This window comes from Rattus norvegicus, chromosome 9, assembly GCF_021556685.1.
Source record: "Rattus norvegicus strain SHRSP/BbbUtx chromosome 9, alternate assembly SHRSP_T2T, whole genome shotgun sequence".
Lineage (NCBI taxonomy): Eukaryota > Metazoa > Chordata > Mammalia > Rodentia > Muridae > Rattus > Rattus norvegicus.
The window spans coordinates 122,240,264-122,257,031 of record NC_141542.1 but is presented as its reverse complement, the minus strand read 5'-3'; the positions used below and the strand labels follow the sequence as shown (position 1 = coordinate 122,257,031).

General features: G+C 43.5%; 1 protein-coding gene across 11 annotated transcripts in view; it reads left to right on the top strand.

The window, feature by feature from the left end:
• Ptprm (protein tyrosine phosphatase, receptor type, M) overlaps positions 1–16,768 on the top strand; it is a 701,363-nt gene that overhangs the window by 165,499 nt on the left and 519,096 nt on the right. For 10 of the 11 annotated variants that reach the window (NM_001431774.1, NM_001431773.1, NM_001168632.2 and 7 more), the window contains 1 exon segment: positions 8,380–8,502. In NM_001431774.1, coding sequence (NP_001418703.1) covers positions 8,380–8,502 — 123 coding nt within the window. 11 annotated transcript variants of the gene reach the window in all.

The window sequence follows — 16,768 nt, the reverse complement described above, 5'->3', positions numbered from 1 at the left end:
AAGGTCCACTGGGGGTCCAGCCTTGACAGGACCAAAGGCTACCCCTTCAACTGGTGCTCTTATTAGACTATTCATTGCTACTATTCATTCATTAGACTATTCATATGCAGTTGGAGCCCGGGGTCAGTCCATGTATAGTCTTTGGGTAGTGGCTTAGTCCCTGGAAGCTCTGGTTGGTTGGCATTGTTGTACATATGGGATCTCAAGCCCCTTCAAGCTCTTTCAGTCCTTTCTCTGATTCCTTCAACAGGGGTCCCGTTCTCAGTTCAGTGGTTTAATGCTGGCATTCGCCTATGTATTTGCTGTATTCTGGCTGTGTCTCTCAGGAGAGATCTACATCCAGTTCCTGTCTGCCTGCACTTCTTTGCTTCATCCATCTCATCTAGTTTGGTGGCTATATATGTATGGGCCACATGTGGGGCAGGCTCTGAATGGGCGTTCCTTTTGCCTCTGTTCTAAACTTTGCCTCCCTAGTCCCTCCCAAGGGTATTCTTGTTCCCCTTTTAAGGAAGGAGTGAAGCATTTGCATTTTGGTCATCCTTCTTGAGTTTTATGTGTTCTGTGCATCTAGGGTTATTCGAGCATTTGGGCTAATATCCACTTATCAATGAGTGCATACCATGTGTGTTTTTCTGTGATTGGGTTAGCTCACTCAGGATGATATTTTCCAGTTCCATCCATTTGCCTATGAATTTCATAAAATCATTGTTTTTGATAGCGGAGTAGTATTCCATTCTGTAGATGTACCACATTTTCTGTATCCATTCCTCTGATGAAGGGCATCTGGGTTCTTTCCAGCTTCTGGTTATTATAAATAAGGCTGCTATGAACATAGTGGAGCACGTGTCTTTGTTATATTTTGGGGCATCTTTTGGGTATATGCCCAAGAGAAGTATAGCTGGGTCCTCAGGTAGTTTAATGTCCTGTTTTCTGAGGAACCTCCAGACTGATTTCCAGAGTGGTTGTACCAGTCTGCAATCCCACCAACAATGGAGGAGTGTTCCTCTTTCTCCACATCCTCGCCAGCATCTGCTGTCACCTGAGTTTTTGATCTTAGCCATTCTGACTGGTGTGAGGTGAAATCTCAGAGTTGTTTTGATTTGCATTTCCCTTATGACTAAAGATGTTGAACATTTCTTTAGGTGTTTCTCAGCCATTCGGCATTCCTCAGCTATGAATTCTTTGTTTAGCTCCAAACCCCATTTTTTTAAGACCTTACATATTTAATACAGTGCGTTACCCCTGTACAAATGGAAAAAACTTAAGTTCAACATTTCAAGACCAATATGGCTGTTAATTTCTGTACAGTGCCAACTCAACACAGTAAATGGGGATACTTTTTTCCAAAGTTGACAGCACAGCTAAAGTTTCCAAAAATTCAAATTATATATCTGTATATATATATTTATATTTATATAAAAAGACCAATAATAGCAGTGTGTTATGCATCAACAGCAGCAACAGCTTTTCCAGGTTCTGCAGTCATCTGAACAAAACTGTAGAGACATCCAGCACACTCCATTAAAAAAAAAAAGTAAAAAAACAAAACCCGAGAAAACAGCACAGTTCTGTTACTCTTGTGGTACCTGGCACCATTTTTTTTTTTAAATTAGCTTCTCAATCATCATCTGGAAAGAAAACATTCTGAGCAACATCATTAAAAACAGCTCTGATAAAGCACGGTCACTACTACGTATCATAAAGCAGGTACAAGCTATTTTAAATCCACAGAGGTATGATACAGTACTGTCCTACATCTATAATACTAGAGGATACAATTTAAAAGGCATTATTTGAGACTTGATTCTACTTTTCCAGCAGAGGGCCCAAAGTATGGTGTGACACAGCTTTGTAAAGAAACATACTCTAGACAGGATTTCCTTTCACTAGTGGCACAGTTCTAAGGATTCATTCTCTCCATGAATGTCAGCTAAAACCGTTATTAAAAACATGAAATATCCCTAAAACAAAACCGTATAACCACCGGATTCACATGAAGATGACCTAGTGGAGACAAGCTGGACCTCACCTTACCAACAAGCTATCAAATCTGTTATGTTTAAACAGTGAGACCTCAAAGGAAGGAGATGCCAAGTAGTGCTTCAAAGCTTCGGACCACAATCAAACACAGCATCCTTTTCAACAGAAGCAGAAGCTCATCTGAATATGCTCAAGGATGCTGACATCAACATTTAATCATCTCCTCGCTCATCCAGGAAGAAGGGGAGATCAGTTACTACTGTACTTTATTATGTTCAACCAAATCACCATGTTACAAAAATAGCAAGCTGCCATAATAAAAAATAAGGCTCTTCTATCCAGCACCAGATAGCATCATTTTACTTTCAAGCCTAGAAATTGCACACTTGTATATAAACCAACCGAAGATGAGGATTGATAGTTCATCTTGGTGGATTTTTCCTTTGATGAATATGAAGTGTCCTTCCTTATCTTTTTTGATGACTTTTAATTGAAAATTGATTTTATTTGATATTAGGATGGCTACTCCAGCTTGCTTCTTCTGACCATTTGCTTGGAAAGTTGTTTTCCAGCCTTTCACTCTGAGGTAGTGTCTGTCTTTGTCTCTGAGGTGTGTTTCCTGTAGGCAGCAGAATGCAGGGTCCTCATTGCGTATCCAGTTTGTTAATCTATGTCTTTTTATTGGGGAGTTGAGGCCATTGATGTTGAGAGATATTAAGGAATAGTGATTATTGCTTCCTGTTATATTCATATTTGGATGTGAGGTTATGTTTGTGTGCTTTTCTTCTCTTTGTTTTGTTGCCAAGACGATTAGTTTCTTGCTTCTTCTAGGGTATAGCTTGCCTCCTTATGTTGGGCTTTACCCTTTATTATCCTTTGTAGTGCTGGATTTGTAGAAAGATATTGTTTAAATTTGGTTTTGTCATGGAATATCTTGGTTTCTCCATCTATGTTAATTGAGAGTTTTGCAGGATACAGTAACCTGGGCTGGCATTTGTGTTCTCTTAGGGTCTGTATGACATCTGTCCAGGATCTTCTGGCCTTCATAGTTTCTGGCGAAAAGTCTGGTGTGATTCTGATAGGTCTGCCTTTATATGTTACTTGACCTTTTTCCCTTACTGCTTTTAATATTCTTTCTTTATTTTGTGCGTTTGGTGTTTTGACTATTATGTGATGGGAGGTGTTTCTTTTCTGGTCCAATCTATTTGGAGTTCTGTAGGCTTCTTGTATGCCTATGGGTATCTTTTTTTTTAGGTTAGGGAAGTTTTCTTCTATGATTTTGTTGAAGATATTTACTGGTCCTTTGAGCTGGGAGTCTTCACTCTCTTCTATACCTATTATCCTTAGGTTTGATCTTCTCATTGAGTCCTGGATTTCCTGTATGTTTTGGACCAGTAGCTTTTTCTGCTTTACATTATCTTTGACAGTTGAGTCAATGATTTCTATGGAATCTTCTGCTCCCGAGATTCTCTCTTCCATCTCTTGTATTCTGTTGGTGAAGCTTGTATCTACAGCTCCTTGTCTTTTCTTTTGATTTTCTATGTCCAGGGTTGTTTCCATGTGTTCTTTCTTGATTGCTTCTATTTCCATTTTTAATTCCTTCAACTGTTTGATTATGTTTTCCTGGAATTCTTTCAGGGATTTTTGTGTCTCCTCTCTATGGGTTTCTACTTCTTTATTTATGTTTTCCTGGAATTCTTTCAGGCATTTTTGCGATTCCTCTCTGTAGGCTTCTACTTGTTCTCTAAGGGAGTTCTCCACGTCTTTCTTGAAGTCCTCCAGCATCATGATCAAATACGATTTTGAAACTAGATCTTGCTTTTCTGGTGTGTTTGGATATTCCATGTTTATTTTGGTGGGAGAATTGGGCTCCGATGATGCCATGTAGTCTTGGTTTCTGTTGCTTGGGTTCCTGTGCTTGCCTCTCGCCATCAGATTAACTCTAGTGTTACTTTGTTCTGCTATTTCTGACAGTGGCTAGACTGTCCTATAAGCCTGTGTGTCAGGAGTGCTGTAGACCTGTTTTCCTGTTTTCTTTCAGCCAGTTATGGGGACAGAGTGTTCTGCTTTCGGGCGTGTAGTTTTTCCTCTCTACAGGTCTTCAGCTGTTCCTGTGGGCCTGTGTCTTGAGTTCACCAGGCAGGTTTCTTGCAGGGGAAAAGTTGGTCCTACCTGTGGTTCCAAGGCTCAAGTTTGCTCGTGGGGTACTGCCTAAGTCCTCTCTGTGGCGGCAGCAACCGGGAAGATCTGGGCCGCTCTTTCCGGGAGCCTCCGTGCACCAGGGTTCCAGATGGCGTTTGGTGTTTTCCTCTGGCGTCTGGACGTGCGCAGAGTGCAGTCTCTTCTGGCCTCCCAGGCGCGCCCGCCTCTCTGAAGGTTCAGCTCTCCCTCCCACGGGATTTGGGTGCAGAGAACTGTTTATCCAGTCTGTTTCCTTCAGGTTCTGGCGGTGTTTCAGGCGCAGGGGTCCTGCCGCTCCTAGGCCCTCCCCTACGGGCTACAAATCCTCTTAATCTCTGAGCCAACTCTCCAACCCTTCATTATCTGTTTTCATCTGTTTGCTTTTCTTTAAATTCTGAGCTACTTACCGTGCTCTCATTGTGGTGACTGCTGTGTGGACTATAGTCCAGATGTATGCAATGGGTCTATGGGTCTATTGGTTTTATTTTTAAGGTGTGTGTGTGTGTGTGTGTGTGTGTGTTGTGTGTATTCGGGTGTGTATAGGTGTGTGTTAGTGTATATGAGTGCAGGTGCCCACAGAAGCCAGAAGAAAGCATTAAATTGGAGTTATATGTGGCTGAGAGCTGCCCAGTTTGGGTGCAGGGATCAGAATGTAGGTTTTTCTGAAAGAGCAGAATCTTAAATACCAAGTCATCCCTCCAGACCCAAGTCATCCCTCCAGACCCAAGTCATCCCTCCAGACCCAAGTCATCCCTCCAGTCCCATCATCCCTCCAGACCCAAGTCATCCCTCCAGACCCAAGATGCCTGTTCTTTATTTCTGATGCTTATTTCTTTAAACAAACAAACAAACAAAAATACTGGGGGTTTGACTCTAGAACTTGTCATTCACTTCAGTGAAAAACCACATTAGGACCAGAAACTTAATTGTTCTCTCTTTATTTGGTTGCCTCTCCCTCCCCTCCCCTTTCCTGTCTGATTTGTTGTTTCTTGAGGTAGAGCCTTGCTCTGTGTCTCAAACGTGCCATGCACACGCCATGCTGACCTCTCGCTTGTAACCCTCTTGTCTCAGGCTCACAAGAACTGGGATGTTCTTCTTTCTTGCAATTCTGACACCATTCCCTTTTATCTCTTCCTGTTTTAGTTCAATAAATCACCTTTGCTCTTACAAACTCTCACTGATAAAGAATGCACACAAGGCAACATAACTTAAGGCAAGAGGAAGTGTACAGCAGAGCCCATCTTCAAGGGGTTTGACAACCATGCATCCTCCCGGAGAGATGTATTCTCCCTCTCATGCTTTCTTTCAAGTGGTCAGAACTACACTGTGTGAAGTGTTCCTGTGCCCACACTGGCAGCACGCTGCTCTGTGGTCTCCCTCAATCCATCCTCACTTCAGCATCTGGTTACGTCTTCAGTGCCAACAGTCATTGTGAAGACCAAATCCTTAACCAGCCTCAAGTTGCCTTGAGGACACTCCCACTGTTCCCTACTGTTTAAGGCCACCGTGATAAAGGACTTAGCGTCCTACTTGGGTTGTGGCAGGAGGCCCCTCCTTTTTCCTGTCACTAGAACCGCTGCTCTTTGGCTTCTTCTTCAGTGCTGAAACTGTTCTCCATATCACAACTACAGCGTGCAACAGAAGAAAGCCATCCCCATCCCCAAGTGGTTACATAGTCTTGGAACAAATGGTTACATAGTCTCTGATCATCTCCCGGCATCAGGATGTCATTAGCATTTGCTGCTGGACAGATCCACTTTGCTCCAGAACTCAGTAAAACTAATAAGAAGAGGGGACACATAGTTGATCATCTGTTCCCAAGATTAAACCTTGACTTTAACGCTATACCTCTGATAATGAGCTTGGTGTTCCCCGGGGAAGGCTTGGTTGAGATTCTAAGTATTGAAAGCATTCTGAAGATGGCTAGCATACTGATATCAGCCTCGTGATAGAGCTGCTGACAGAGGCATGGCTGAAAAGCTTAGAGAGCTGTTTGGGACAACCTGAGGTTTCTTGACTCACTCCTGTCTAGCATTTTCCAGCACATGCAGGCACATATGGACAGAGTGCTCATCATATCCGCAGATGCAGGTGGAGTAGCCTTTTCCAAGATGCTAGGGACCAGAAATGGTGTGGGTTGAGGAATGTCTTGAAACGCTTGGGTATATAATAAGGTGAGCGCCAGGAAATGCAGCTGAGCTCTAAACACAGAATCTGCTCGGTTCATAGGCCAGCACATACAGCCTGATGGTGTTGATTTTCGCATTATTTTTCTGTGCATCACCCTTTTGATCTTGACCCCATCATTTGAACTTGTTGAGCCATGTCAGTGAGCAAGAAGTTTCAAATCCAAGAACACTTTGGATTTTGTGAGTGATTGTGATTATTCTGTAATGTATATATAGGCAGAGTAATTAACTCCCAAATGACAGTCAGGACTGTCAAGGCTGCCCAAGGGCTGGGGTGGAAAAGAGATGGATTTGGTAAGGATAAGTGGATTGTCCTGTGCATTCAGAGAGCACACACACACACACACACACACACACACACACACACACATGCAGAGAGAGAGAGAGAGAGAGAGAGAGAGAGAGAGAGAGAGAGAGAGAGAGCACACACTCACAAAAGGAGAAAATGGCAGGTGTGGAAAGACAAGTGCTTTCAACTCAGGATGGACCAGGGCACTTACCCAGCCTGTTAGAGTGAGGTCAAGAGCGGAAGTCAGCCAGATTCTGCTCCAGCACAGGGCACTGTTCTTTGGGACACCGTTCAGAGAACGCCTGCCTGGATGCTGACAGGAGTGAAACCTCCCAGGGGGAATTAGGGAGAGAGGAGCATGGATTGCCTGGGGAAGCTAAGACATAGGACATGACAGCTCCTTTCAAATTGTCAGTTTTTCTGTGCCAGGGCTGGGAATGTTGCCTTGTGGGGTGGAAGGAAGATAAATGGATGTGTGTTCAAGAGGCAGAGCGGGGACCAGAACTTCTCAGAATGTTCTGGGAGTTTTTCTACATACAAAACATGCAGTTTCTCTCCTGTCTTCCAAGACTAGCTTTCCTGGAATTGATTTAGTTTTTTTTGTTTTTTTTAGGTTTTTTTTTTGTTTTTGTTTTTTGTTTTGTTTTGTTTTTGGAGCGGGGGCGGGGTTAAAAGTTGAGTCAGGTGACTTTTAAAATTTATTTCGTCTCTGGTTTATAATTGCTGTTTTCTTTCCCTTCTGCCTCTACATGGCAGGCACAGTACCAAAATAGTCCAAAAGATGCATCTTGTCCTAAGTCCTTGCTGCTTCCCAACTGGCAGCAATTATAATTAAGATTTTGAGTTAATAGATTCATTTATTATGCAGCCGATTATGTAATATCTACTATTCATTATGTAACAGATAGCAGGGTTTGTCATGATCGTTGTTGGGATCGGTATCATCATTCACTGTCTCCTGTGAGTCATTTGGACAAAGGCCTGCCACTATAAGTAATGGAAGGTAACAGGCATCTACGGGGTGGGACTGGAAACCATCCGTGCTCTGAGCAACATTGACACCAACGACGCAGCTGATCGTCTGAGCAGTAGTTACTGCCTTTTTATATCTTCTTACATAAATAGCTTTATTCAGTGTACCAAGATTAAGCAGATGTTTGCCACACGTTTAGCCTTGAAACTTTCTGCCACTAAGACTTGTGTGGATTATGAAGTGACTTCATGATCTATTTTTTGATTATGGGGCCTCAAACTTCCTAAACCACAGGCTGAAACCTGCTTCTGTGTGAGGTATAGAAGGGTATTTTGCCGGCCAGCCTCATCCTTTGTGGTATGCCTTGCTGCCTTCTCTCATGCCGGTGATTTGGGGGAAACAATTTCCCATTTTAATTTTTGAACAAATCATAAATTTCTATGGAAAACATATTGAGTCCTTGCGGGGATCCTTTACAAGTATTGAAGTCAAGGTGAATTCTCAGTATTCATCTGGAAAATGTGAATTTTAAATTTGTTTGTTTCAATTGTCTTCTACCAACATTGTTTCTTCTAGAGAGCAACATATGTATCTGTGTTGGTAAAGAGTCATTAACATCAAGCAACATTGTTCAAAACTCCACAGTTCCCAAGTGAAAATATCAAATCACACTCAGATGTCAAATAGATGGTGTTTTTTGTGTTGCATCTGACTTCCTTTCAGACTTCTGGCTGTAACTTACATTGTCCCTCTGTCTTCCCTTGTAGGTGGCTGCCTCTTTGAGGAGCCATACAGCACATGTGGATATAGTCAAGCTGACGACGATGACTTCAATTGGGAGCAGGTGAACACCTTGACCAAACCGACCTCTGACCCATGGATGCCATCAGGTTTGTCCTCTCTCTTCAGTGTTCTTTCTGAAGTAGGGGTGGGTGTCCCCAGAGTCTTCATAGAACACCAGCACTGGGTACTGGTGAAAGTGCATGTCTGTCTCTGAGCACTGTTCTCCTTGACTGGTCAACTGGTACAAACGAGAAGATCAGTTACAGGAGGTTAGCCTTGCATCCCTCCCTTAAAGACTAGTTATGGTCCACTCCCTGTATCTTGGGTGTACTTTAGCTGAATTAGTGGGCATCCTCCAGATGATCCTTTCTCCAGAAGCGGATGTGGGAATGATTGGATGTCTCTTCTGGAATTATGTGTCAACTATGGAACTTTGTACCTTGAAGCATACCTTATCTCTCAGCCTCAGAGCCTCAGGGGCTCTCTTATCCTGGGAAATCATGATACTGAAAAGGTTCGGAGGGTGCAGTAAGGCTGCTTCGTGGATGTGGGGTTTTGTTTTTGTTTGTTTGTTTGTTTGGTTGGTTGGTTTTGTTTGTTTCTTCTCCCCAACAGAGAAGCTTAATGAATTTTATGCTAAGTAGAAACTACTTACGTCATTAAGCATTAGTCAGTATTTTTTTTTTGAAAGAAGAACAGAAAGAGGGTGACTGATCTAGTCACAGCATGGCCTAACTATTTTAAGGGGACTCTCTTTTCAGGCTGTGACCTTGGCAGTCCTTTTAAAGTTTTAGATTTGCAGAATCACTATAGAAATTGGCTGATGAATGTGCCATTTAGGACTCAAACTGCTAAAAAACCTATTATTGAAATTTAGGTTTCAGATAAAGCACATATTTTTTATGAAATGTACAAATATAAAGCTTCATTAATGTGCCTACATGCGGTGGTAATTAGATCCTGGGTGTAATCTTGTGAAGGCGCCTACGAAGCATGAGGTAGAATCTAATGTTGTTCTTAATAAGCTTTAATAATTATGATGACCACCATGATCTTCCCTCTCCTTCCCTTAAGTCCTTATAATTTCCAAGTCGGGAACCCTAATCTCTTGAGCACTGTGGTTCTGTGAGGCTTCAGAAGCTTCCCAAGTCCTGTTCAGTGCCCAGATCACTAGCTCCTTTGCTGGCTTCCCTTTCTCTTGAGAATTTGCCCGTCACTGCTGCCTCGGGAGGTACTTGATTAGCCCCAGTCTAACTCTCATTTTTTCTCTTATTTGTGATTGATCCTCCCTGAATTGTTCCTCCCCCAGCGGAGTCCTTGCCTGGAGAGCAGCTGAGCCTGTTCTTGTCACTGCCCAGGTATTCACTGGTGTTCAGGGAAGCAGAGGTGGTGGAGAGTTAGATCTGGTAGGTCTGTCCACACAAGCACAGTCCTGCTGACATTACACCTGTCTTCTCACCTGATGAAGTCGGTACCTTTCTGTATGCTGTACATCAGTAAAGATGGAAACCAGGGCCATTTGCATGTTAGGCAAGCACCCTGTCTACCACCGAGCTGCACCCCAAGCCTCCAATCTGTAGTTTGTTCATGTGACGTTTCTGATTCCATTACTATGGCCCTTTCCACAGGATAAAATACTTTGAAAAGAAGCCTAAATATTGCAGAATCCTCTTCAGCATGTGCTGATTCTCTTTGAGTCATGATGAGTAGCTCACTGGATGAAAAAGAGGCTTGCTGCCAAGTCTGACGCCCTGAGTTCGATATCCAGATCCATAAGATAGAAGGAGAGGACCAACTCCAGAGAATTCTTCTCTTCTCTCTCATTGTAGGAAACAAAGTCAAGTCTAGAAGTCTAGATACACACGTGTGTGTGTGTGTGTGTGTGTGTGTGTGTGTGCGCGCGCGCGCGCGCGCATGCACATTCTCTCACACACACACTGAGACAGAGAGTCACATACATGCCACACATAATGATAAATCTGCAAATATAAAAACAAAAACTATTAACCTTTCTTATGGTCAATGGATGGCAGAGAGAACTGTGTGGCTTTTGTTAACCATATGGGTTAAGTTGTTTAAGGCTTCATTTAACAATACAATTAGATTTCTTTTCACACCTGCATTACTTGTTCTGCTACAAATGGGTGGATGCTGTATTGACTGGATAAACAGTTGCCCTCTTGGCCAAATGTACCAAATCAACTGTTTCAATATGGCTTGGAAGCTAGGAATGGTGTCTCCATTTTTAAGTGACTAGAAAACTTTAAAAGGATAATAGTATTTGGGAGATATGAATTTCAAATTTCCACATCCATGGGGTTTATTGTCACACGGTGATGGCCATTCCCAGAAACAGTGGGTCACAACTTTAGCTCTGTGGTCAGATCTTCATAGCTGGGACAGAGACAAGGGAGAACAGAACTGCATCCTTCTCTCTCACTGTTACTGGGGTGGTATGCACTCCTGACCTAGGCTGTTTCAAATCATTAATCTCTTTTTATTCCTGTATCCACATTGTAGCTGTTAACCATAGCATGGCTTCACGTTTCCTCTCACCACCTGTTTTTGTGGTTTTCCAGTCTCTGCCTCTCTCTCCCTTAGTGCCTCAGTCTTGGCTGCACTACTGTGGTTCCCATTAGCAAACCACCCATGAAAATGAGTTTCAAAATGATGGCAGCCTAAAGTGTTACTCTAATTTTAGCCCTTGATGTTATGCTGTCCTTTCTGAAGTCGAAGGTGGGGTTTGTTCCTTGTTATCGTCCATATGTGCGACTATTTATAAAGTAAAAAGTAAACACAGTCTGGAGCTTTCTCCAAACTGACTGGCTGTCTCCTTTGAGCTGGAACCATCTCTCTGGAACCACATGTTAAAGCCAAGTACCAAGTGTCCTGTGACTTTGTATATGTAAACCTGAAGCTTTTGTAGTTGACTCTGTACCTTAACAGTCTCCTTAGGAGCAAAACAATAAGCTAACTGTTCTCTGATTGGAAACTGTGTGACTTGTTTCATATAAATTGATCTTCCTCATCAGCACCGAGGGGAATTATAAATGTCTATCATGAAGATTGCACCTCTGGGAACTGTGATTCAAACCCACATAAGAGTCTGGTGTATTCTGTTAGCACTGTGGCTTCTGGCCTGGCAGAGCAAGTCACATCCTGTGAGTATCACACAGACAGTTGTCCTAAGAAGTATTTTATGAGCACGGAATATGTATCTAGGGCAGGATTATGCTCCATGTTTCTGTAATTTCTTACTATATAATATTTGTAACTTACTACTTTAGTCCTAAACAGTAGATACTGATTTATTTAATTTAGATACTTTTGTGGCAGTGCTGGGGAGTGAACGCAGGGCCTTGTACATGCTAGGCAAATGTTCTACCCTTGAGCTATACCCACCCCACCCCCACCCATGCCATTTTTATCCTTTTATTTTGAGACAAGGTTTCATTAAGCTATTTGAGCTGGTTTTGAATTTACTTTGTGGCCCCATGTAAACCTCAACTCATTACTTTCCTTCTTAAGCCTCAGAGGGCTGTGCTACTACTCCAGACATACTGAGAAGTCTGAGTGAATGACCGATCACATGTGTTGCTCTTGTAAAGGACCTGGGTTCAGTGCCCAGCAACTATAGTGGATCTTGCACAACTGCCTACAACTCGAGCTCCAGGGAAGGAAATCCACTTTGGACCTTCCCACATACCTGTGCTCAAAACTCAAAAGCAACCCCCAACCCCCACCCCCACCACAACTTTAAAACAATAAATCTCTTAAAATTTGATGCTTATTTTTAAATCTCTTTTAATATTAATTTTAATATTAGCAATAATAAAATATATCTCGTGAATAAAATGAGTGACCGATATATAATAAAAACAATATAGTTGTCTGTAGTAGCTCTTTATCCCAAAGTAAGTTCAAAGCAGGACTACCTGGTATTCATAGAATTTACATTTATGTCCGCACTGTCCCTTTAAGATACTATATCTTTAAGGCATAGTTCTTAAGGCAACTGTTATGAAGTTGACTCGCACCCTATTGCAGGATGGGAGGAGATGGGGAGGAGGAAACCACCCTGCTGGTCCTCAGGGAGTGTGGCTTTCAATCAGAAGGTCCTTTTTACCGTCTTGTCTTGGCTTTACCTGTTGGAAGTGACACTGGAGACACAGTGACTCGGGACTGAATCATGGCCCTGGTACCCAACCCAAGGCAGGGAGACCAAAGTGCCTGGTGGAGGAGTGATAGACACTTTTAGTGTGATGACCCAGAAAATAGAAAAATGACTAGGCGGATTTGTTTAGCATCAGCTGCACACTGGGGAGGATGATGGACTGACAGAGTAATTGAAGTTTTCTCTTTGGGCGCACTTATCAGGCATATTGTCCACGTGCCGGGGTTGCCCTCCCCGTTTATTTGCACTGCGGGTCTCCTGTGGCATTTTGTGAATAATGAAGGGGGATGGCTGTGAACGAGGGAAGGCCATTTGTCCTCGTGAATCACAATGCGTATCCGGTAAGGAATACGTTGGTCACAAAATATTCAAACATTTGTTTAGTCATCTCACTAATTCTTCAATCAGCTGCCCCTCTACAAATGTTAATTAAACACCTGCCTCGCGCCAGGCATTGTCCTGTGAGCTGAATGAAGATGTTTCCCCAGAGCCTCCTTCCATTCCAGGTCTGACTGGATGGGTCAAGGACCTTGTGCTATAAAGTGTGTTTGCTCCTGTTTAGCGGGAAGGTGGTAAATATTTAAATGATGATGTCAGTTTCACTCCATCAGACTTAGCAGTCAGCAGCACGAGGTCGGACGTTTGGCTTTCCTCTACGCTTTGCCCCTTAAACAAAACAGAAGAAATGGTGGGAAAGGGAAAGAGTGTAAGTCGCAGGCTGTACCCGCTGGTCAGCCTGTCTCCTCAGACAAAATAAGCTCCTGCCAACAGTCCATTACAGCAGTCGACACGCTCGGCCTGCGAGCTTTGTGTAACTTGTGGTGGCCCCGAAAGCCTGGGTGGCAATCTCCATACTTCACACCACAGGAACCAGAAACGAAGAGAAATAGACCCTTTGCTTTTCCGACTGTCCTCAGATGACCTTGTAAAGGCCTACATGTGGCAAGGACATAGGTGTCTAGTCTAGGTGTCTTCTCTGAGCATTGTCAAGTGAGCATGAAAACTGACTATTGTGGGACTGTCCACACACCCTGCCGGAGCCTGCCCTCTCCCTTCATAAGGCCCTCGAAGTTCCTAAGCTCTTAACTTTGTACCGCCTGCCTTTATTCAGTCAATGGTCAGCCTGCCTGATCTGTAGGCCCCGTGTTCATGGGTTCACTGCAGACAGACAGGGTTCAAACAGAACTATCTCTACTGGCCCTGCATGGAGATATTTTTCCTTCTCATTTTCCTTTTAACAATAAATTATGACTGTCTATATAACATGTATGTGTCACTGGTTAATATAACTCGTGTGAGGTTGACATAAATGCATGGCATAAAATGACAGTGTGCACAGTGACTATTATAGCCCTTAATACAGAGGATGTGAATATCAGTGATCTGGGTATTCCTGAGGGGTCCTGGAACAAATCCCTTGTGGCTATCCAGGGACAGCTGTATTTGTGTGTGGAATGACTTCCATGAGGTTGGCCCTCAGCAGACCACAGCTGAGTCTTTCTTCCTGCTGATTATAACCCACAGAGGGGACAGGCACTTGACCAGTAAGTAGCGAGAACATAATTAGTGGTAGGCAGTACTTGAGGCCAAGAACAAAACCTAAAGTCGGGGTAAGATTTGAGTCATCACGGAAATGGTAGGTGGTGCCTGTTTTACTGAATAGAGACCTAAATTGAGGCAGGGCCAGGAAGCCATGGAGGCCAAGTGGTCTAGATGAGTGTGTGTGTGTGTGTGGGGGGGGGCAGGAGCAAAGGGGTAGCCTTTGCAGGGCTAATGATGGCAGATTTTACTAGACCTTGAAAACTATGAGATATTAAGAACCTGCCCTTAGAACTGGCCATGGGAGAATCTACGCTGTATATCAGAATCTCAGTCTCATTCCTAGCCAAGTATAGTGCTAAAGAAATACCATTTCTCTCCTCCTCCTCCTCCTCTTCCTCCTCCTCCTCCCCTCCTCCTCCTCCCCTCCTCCTCCTCTTTATCCTCCCCTCTGGCCCTTCTTCATCCTCTTCTTCCTCTCCAATTGCTCCTTCTCTTCTTCTCCCTCCTCCCCCTTTTTCTTCTCCTCCTCCTCCTCCTCCTCTTGGTCTTTCTCTCTCCCTTCATCTTCTTTCTTCCCCCAGTTCCTCTTTATCCTCTTCTCTTCTCACCCTCTCTTCCTTCTCTTCTATCCCCCACCCATTCCCTTCACCTCCTTCCCTGTCCCCTTCTCCCTTTTCCTTGAGTTTAATGGAAACCCCTCACTTAGCTTGCCTTCAACTCTAATGTGGGTAGCCCGTGCCAACTTCTTACTGTCTCTTCTGAACTACACAGTGTGAAGAATAGAACTTAGATATGCTTGTGAGGTTTGCGAGTAGATTCATAAGAACCTGAAAAGAGCCTTTGAGAGTAGTGACTTCTATTGCTGTGGCGTTGAAAGTCGAGGTGTGCATGCTGCCGTCCGTGGAACATGCTCCCATTGTGTTTCCAGCTTTAGCTTTATCATAAAAGTCAACACAGTGGTTGCGTTGGGTCTTGGATTATTGTCGTTAGGTCTGGATATTTCTAGTCACTGAACTCAGGACTTGGAAAGGGGTTTGTTTGTTCTTGACTTTTCCATGCAAACCTTCCATTCTGTGACTTCCAAAAAGCATTCTCCATCTCTTGTGAAACTCATGTCACCGGGAGAGAATTAGAATGAGTTTCCACTTTGAATCATGAGGCTGAGACAGTGTCCGGGGCTGTGTCCTGTCAGCAGTCTCTACGTTACAGAATGGAGAGAAACAACTTGAGATGGTGATGAACACAGTCAGGCAGTTTAACTCAGTGATTGATGGAGAACGCCTGGCTCTGTCTGCCTCATGTCCACATGGTGTGATTAAGTGGTCCTCTCATGGTGGCCCTCACTGGCTTTGTAACTCTAGATATGGCTGTAGGTGATAGATCACATTTCTCATTAATTAGGAAAGAAATGAGTTGCCTAGTCTTTGAATTATGTATGATTTGGATTTTTGCCCAACTAGAAATTGTGATAAAATATAGAAAACATCAAATCGGCCATTTAAATTTTTTTTGGAAATTATATTACATAATTTCCCTCTGCCCTTTTCTTTCTCCAAACTGGTGGTGGTGGCGGCAGTGGTGTTGTTGTTGTTGGTTGTCCTAGTAGTAGTAGTAGTAGTAGTAGTAGTAGTAGTAGTAGTAGTAGTAGTAGTAGTGTGTGTGTGTGTGTGTGTGTGTAAACTCCTGAATACAGTCTTCTTGGTCTAGATAATGTGATGTGTGTATTTCAGGGCTGTACACATAATGTTATGCATATGGTCTTCAGGTCTAGATAGTGTTATGTGTGATCATTTGGTATTGATAAACTAATTGGTGTTCTTGTCCCTGGAAAAGACTATTTCTCGGTTCTAGCTGAGGAGCCTCTGGGTGCTGTGTCTGCATGCATGGCATCTTCAGCAATAGGGACTTAGCTTTCACTTCTGGGGACAGGTGTCAAACAAAGGCAATAGCAGTAGTATAGAATGTTTTGGGAGTTTTGGACAGCCCTGACCACCATCTTAAAAGAGTTTCTCGTATCTGTTGTCTGTCAGCTGGTCTTCGGTTCTTGGAGGGCGCATTGACAGCCTAGATGGGAAAAGTTGATGTAAAGTATATGCATATATTTATATGCTGACTATTTATATGTCTATTTGATGTATTGTAGATATTTTCGGTAGTTAATAGTTCCTTATGGATTTCGCACACCTCCTTACTGCTGTTTTACCCTCTTCCTTTCTTCTGAATCCATCTCAGTCCTTCCTTAATTGCAGCCCCACCAACCCTTCTTTTCTCGCTTCCCCATCAGATCACTTGTTCCTTGCCATTCTCCTCTCTGTTCATCCCCCACCCCAGCAATGTCTCCATTTTCCCTGTATTCCAGGATATGTACTTCTTGCCTGTGCCCTGGACTACTGCTGCCTGACCCTACCTGCCCTTGGGGGTTGGGGATGAGGTGGTACAGAGTCAATGACAGGTTCTGGGAGCAGGTGAGAAACACTGCAGCAAGCTCTAATACCCTCCACTCGTGCCTCATTGGTCCCAAGAAAGCATCGCTTCTACAGCAGCTCCTGATTGGCTCACATTATCCACACCAGCAATCCTTGTTCTCTCAGGCAGTCTTCAATTAGGTCCTCCTGTGGGAGATGCCTTTACATTTCTGTGCAGTCTGTGCAGCCCCT